General features: G+C 42.6%; 1 protein-coding gene across 11 annotated transcripts in view; it reads left to right on the top strand.

Moving 5' to 3' along the window:
* Positions 1-5,139, top strand: part of LOC103381118 (dystrobrevin beta-like) — a 33,614-nt gene that overhangs the window by 9,573 nt on the left and 18,902 nt on the right. For all 11 annotated transcript variants that reach the window (XR_003050146.1, XR_001760297.2, XR_003050148.1 and 8 more), the window contains 8 exons: positions 1,099-1,190; positions 1,355-1,435; positions 2,006-2,219; positions 2,814-2,899; positions 3,558-3,712; positions 3,838-3,937; positions 4,055-4,221; positions 4,817-4,941. Coding sequence is in view for 6 of the 11 variants with exons in the window: in XM_008313332.3 (XP_008311554.1) it covers positions 1,100-1,190; positions 1,355-1,435; positions 2,006-2,219; positions 2,814-2,899; positions 3,558-3,712; positions 3,838-3,937; positions 4,055-4,221; positions 4,817-4,941 (1,019 nt within the window). In the remaining 5 variants the exon portion in view is untranslated. The remainder of the gene's footprint in view (positions 1-1,098; positions 1,191-1,354; positions 1,436-2,005; positions 2,220-2,813; positions 2,900-3,557; positions 3,713-3,837; positions 3,938-4,054; positions 4,222-4,816; positions 4,942-5,139) is intronic.

Below are 5,139 nucleotides of genomic sequence, written 5' to 3'. Positions count from 1 at the left end.
GCCTGTCACCACATTTGTACTTGGAATGCAAATATTTGTGTGCGAGTCTTTCAGTTTTGTGGTGTAATGTAACTGTTACCATGGCGATGACAATCCTCCGGTGTTCTGCGTGTCACCTGACAGCGGTGTGCTGACGGCTCGCTTGTTCTTTTCACTCACAGCCCCCCCCCCCCCGCCTCACCCCCTCCCTTGCCTCCCTCCCTTGTCTCTCCTGCCTGTGTCCTTGCTCACTTGTCTAAATGGCAGATCTCAGATCAGATTTCATCAGCTGCGCTCATTAATGTGTTTATTTACCAAGCGCTCAGCACATCTCCTGCTGGCCTTGAGTTTGACTGTCTCTCTCTCTCTCTCTCTCTCTCACTTGGTCACATGGTGTTTGGACTGGGCGTGTTGGCATGTCCACAGTGAAAGCCGTGTGTAAAAATAAGTTAGTGTTACAGTCACTGCTGTGTGTGTGTTCCTTATCAGGCTGTGGTTTATACACATGGGTCACATGACGGAGGTCAGTCTGAGTCTCTGGTCACTTTAGCTCATCGTCACGGTAAAAACCAGTACAATTTATTAATTAAGGTAAATACTTGAGTGCACCTTCAGATCGCAGTACTACAGTACTGTTGTGTATACCTTAGTAATGTAAACCAGCCTTGTGTTTTAAAGCTGTTAAAAATGAATAAATTAAAAAGTCTAAAAATGAGTAAAACACTGAGGCTTTTCATCCTGACGACCTTGCCTTCACTGAACGCCTCATCCTGTCACATGAGTCGATCCGAGAAGAAAATCACGTGACAAAGTACAACACAAGTAGTACTGTAAGTGAAGGTACCTGTCTCCGGGGATGGATTCATATATAAGTCCTACATAGAGGTCACATGATGTGCGTCTTATGATATATGTTCATTAACAACACACGAATACATTTGCAATATGGTGGAAAGGGGCGGGGTCATTTGCAGTCCCCTAATCGCCCTCGCTTGAACGTATACTTTATAGTATATACACTGCAATTAAAATATTTCATTTAAATTGTTTTTTTAAATTTACTATTTTTGAAACTACAGTTTATCTATAACAGGAACTTTTCTTCTGATTTTGTTACAGGATGGTGATGGAGGAGCGCAGTCAAAGAGACCGAGGGAGGGGGGGTCCAGTGACAGCAGGATCAGAGGGAAAGCAGATCTTTGTGGAGCTCGGTGAGTGACCTTTTGACCCCAATCTGGACCTTTCATCACCTTCCAACTGTGCCAGACAGCAAGAGAGGAATTTGTTTTATTTAAAATTTTTTTTACCAAGTTTTACCAGTGTACACATGACTCACGAAGACGTTGTCGTCCTTTTTTTTCTTTTTTTTTTGCAGGGGAGCAGAATTTTGACGCCATTTGTCTCTCAACATATCGAACGGCCTGCAAACTCAGGTTCATACAGAAGAGATGCAACTGTGAGTAACGCTGCAGGAGTTACTGGATGAAAGTTTGAAACTCTATTTATAATATATATATATTATATAGAAGCAAAATAAACTTAATTTTTATGTGATGACCCAAAAAGATGTCTACTAATATTTTTAATATTATTTTATAATATTTAATATTTCTACAAATAATTGTTTGTTGTTTGCAAACTAGTGTTGGGAATTACTGGTTTCAAAGGGTTAATTATTAACCAATTAACCAAGGAAATTTACAGTATATTCTTTAGTATTTTTTTTCAATATAAATTTATGTTTGACACGAGAAAAAAAAGCCCAAAAACGTCATGTAGGACTGAAGACATTTAGCCGTCGCCGTCCATTCGTGGTCACTTGTGTGTTTTTTTTTTTTTCACTGATCAAATCACTTGAGGACATGTCAGCCCTGTTAAAACACAATTTAATTAATGTTGCATCGTAAAGACTTTATGTCACTGTTTAAAGTCAAAGGACAATTTTAAAGGACGTTTTTTAAAACACACACTCTTCCTCCGACGAAGAGGAAGAGGATAACCACTGACTCCTGTTCTCTGGCTCCAGTGCATCTCATCGACATCTACAACGTGATCGAGGCGGTGCGAGACGCCGGTCTGAACGCCATCAAGCTGAACGTGGGCATCTCCGTCACCCGCCTGGAGAACCTGGTGTCCTCCATGTTCAACCAGCTCAGCAAACGCCTGCCCACCACGCACATCATCAACCCGCAGGAGAGCACCGTCCTCTTAGTGGACTTCATATTGGCAGCTGTTGACAGGTGACTACGACACACGCAGATCTGTGTGGATAAAAAAAAAGAAAAAAAAGAAACACATCTCCACCTGCTCAACTCTGACCTCTTGATCCCCCGTGTCACAATTAATTCTGGCTCGGTCTCGGTCTGATGTGTTAATAAAAGCGGCAGCCTTGTCCTGAACGTCAGGTTAATCAGATACACACTGAACAGCTGCTGCTGCTGCTGCTTCTGCTGCTGTTGCTGTTGCTGTTGCTGTTGCTGCTGGTTCTGCTGCTGGACGGCAGAGGCTGCACCTCTGAGAATTTAATTAGTGGTTAAATTGAAGGCGGCAGACTTCAGATAACCCCCTCATAAATTATTCTGAATAATCTCCTGGCTCAGAGCTGATACACTCTCTGACTGACCTTCAGATAGAGCTGGACTCTGCTGAAAGATCTCTACTCTCCACAGACCTGTAGACAAATGAGCCGATAGTACAGGACAATAGACATTTTAAAGTGAGAGTGAGATTCAGAAAATAATATTCTAAAAGCGGGGGTTTTAATCTGGCCACGCTGAGTTCAGAGTGGTGAGCATGAACTCAGGTCTGTTTTTTTTTTTTTACGTGTTTTCCAGTGAACCAGAGAGTCAACTGACGGCGTTGTCTGTGAAGGCCATGCTGTCCATGCTGTGTGCAGGGAAACTGGTGGATAAACTGCGCTGTGAGTAAATACTGTTGTGACTGACACACACTCTTATACACACATCCTGATGTCAGTGTTTTGTTTTTTTTTTAGAAAGGCTTGATTGGTGCAGTGTTAGCAGCCCTGTCTGCCACTAGGGGGCTATAATCTGTAGGTTAGACAAATGTGAAAGCTTTTATTTTTGTTTTATTTTTATCATTTTTTTTTTCAAAATATTGTTTATCTTCCAGGATATTGAACAGAATATGTATGGATATTAAATATAATATTATACAGAGTATTGTACAAACTGAATCTGTTATCGTTTTATCTTGCTTCTATCTTTTCTTATAAATATAAAACAAAAACTGAACACCATGAATTATTTGCACACCTTGTACTTTTACTTCCTTTGTTCTGCGTTCTCATTTCGTCACATTTCACCACATCCTGGGGTGAATTTCCTCATTAGTGCATCACAGAACCACGAAGCCTGATTTTTGTGAGTGTTAGAAGGTTGATAAAAAATAGAAATGACGATGATGATGATGATGATGTTAGGGTAAAAGACAGATTACACAGGTTTGACTGCACACTGGGGTCATTCACCAAAAACAAAGACGTGACTGTGACACCAAGTCAATAAAATAATCGTACATGTGTGTGATTTCTGTTTGTGTTATTTCTGTGTGAACAGATGTGTTCTCCCAGATCTCCGACTGCCACGGTGTGTTGGTCCAGACCAAGTTTGACTGGTTCCTCAGGGAGGCTCTGAAGGTGCCAACGGCCGTGCATGAAGGACCGTCCTTTGGCTACGCCCACACATTAGCGCGCTCATGTTTTCCACAGCAGGTGAGGATTTTTTTTGTTTTACATTTAGTGAAAAGTTTTGGACCTTTGAAAATATCTACAAAACGTTGGAGCAAAGAGCTTGAAATTTATTGTTGCAATTTTCTTTCTTTGTTGTCAACTCGTAGAAGAGGGTGACGCTCAACATGTTCCTGGACATTGTGTCTGAACCCCCGCAGTGTCTGGTCTGGTTGCCACTGATGCACCGTATGGCCAACGTGGAGCATGGTATACACACACAAACAAACACACAGATCTTTGTAGAAACATCATCATCATCATCATCATCATCTTGATCATCACCTTGCTGTGACGCTCACTGACTGACTCCGTCCTCCATCTCAGTCTACCATCCCGTCTCCTGTTCCTACTGTCGCGGCAACGGCATGACAGGCTTCCGCTACCGCTGCCTCCGTTGCCGTGGTTACCAGCTCTGCCAGAACTGCTTCTGGCGCGGCAACGCCAGCGGCTCACACAGCAGCCAGCATCAGATGAAGGAGCATTCGTCCTGGGTGAGTTAAAGCGTGCTTTCCTCTGTACTCGCACCAGGGGGCACTACCCCTGTGTGGAGTGATCGTTCGTATGTGTTTCACTTTGACAGTCAAGAGGAGAATGGTTAAAATCATCATTTGAACTTTTTTTAAATTTGAAAAACAGTCCCTTTACTGTTCCCGAACAGAATGTATTATTTAATAATAGATACAACATTTTAAGAATTTTAGTCCCCTAGTTTAGAATCAATCCTTTTTTTGATGTGAAAGTTTTGTGGAAAAACAAACTAAATAAAATATAAACTCAGTAACTCGGGATTTTTTCGAGAAAAATAAACTGAAATTGGACTTCCAAATTTAAAACTCTAAAAAGAAATGTTTCTTCATAATGTGTATTTAATCACCATAATGGCTGCTGTAGCCTGGAAAATAGAAAAATAGTGTAGAAATGATAGATGTAATTGAATTATTTATGACTCAGATTTTGGTTTATTTTTGTGTCATCATTTCAGTGTCTCAGTTCTCTGCTCTTCTCTGTCTAAACGTCTCGTTGGCCTCAGTTCTCTGCTCTTCTCTGTCTAAAATGTTCAACCTTTGCGTTTGTTTTCCTGTGCAGAAGTCGCCAGCGACCAAGCTGGGTCGAGCCCTGGGCAGGACTCTGGGCTGCGTCTCCTCCAGAGAAGCCTCTCACCCAATGTACCCAGAGGAACCAGAGAAGACGCTGAACTTGGCCAACATTGTGTAAGAGCTCACAGCTCACACTACGACTCTCCGACACTCTGTCGTGTGTTTGACTCCCTGATGAAGGCTTGGAGCTTCAAAAACGGTGTCAGAGTTTGTATTTTCAAAGGTTGAACACGACCCCCCCCCCCCCCCCCCCCCCCCCCCCCCCCCTCCCCCCCCCCCCCCTCCCCCCCCCACACCGCACTCTTTTGTTTC

This window comes from Cynoglossus semilaevis, chromosome 7, assembly GCF_000523025.1.
Source record: "Cynoglossus semilaevis isolate Cse_v1.0 chromosome 7, Cse_v1.0, whole genome shotgun sequence".
In the NCBI taxonomy this organism is placed as follows: domain Eukaryota; kingdom Metazoa; phylum Chordata; class Actinopteri; order Pleuronectiformes; family Cynoglossidae; genus Cynoglossus; species Cynoglossus semilaevis.
The sequence above is the reverse complement of the archived record's forward strand: the minus strand, read 5'-3'. Positions and strand labels throughout refer to the sequence as shown.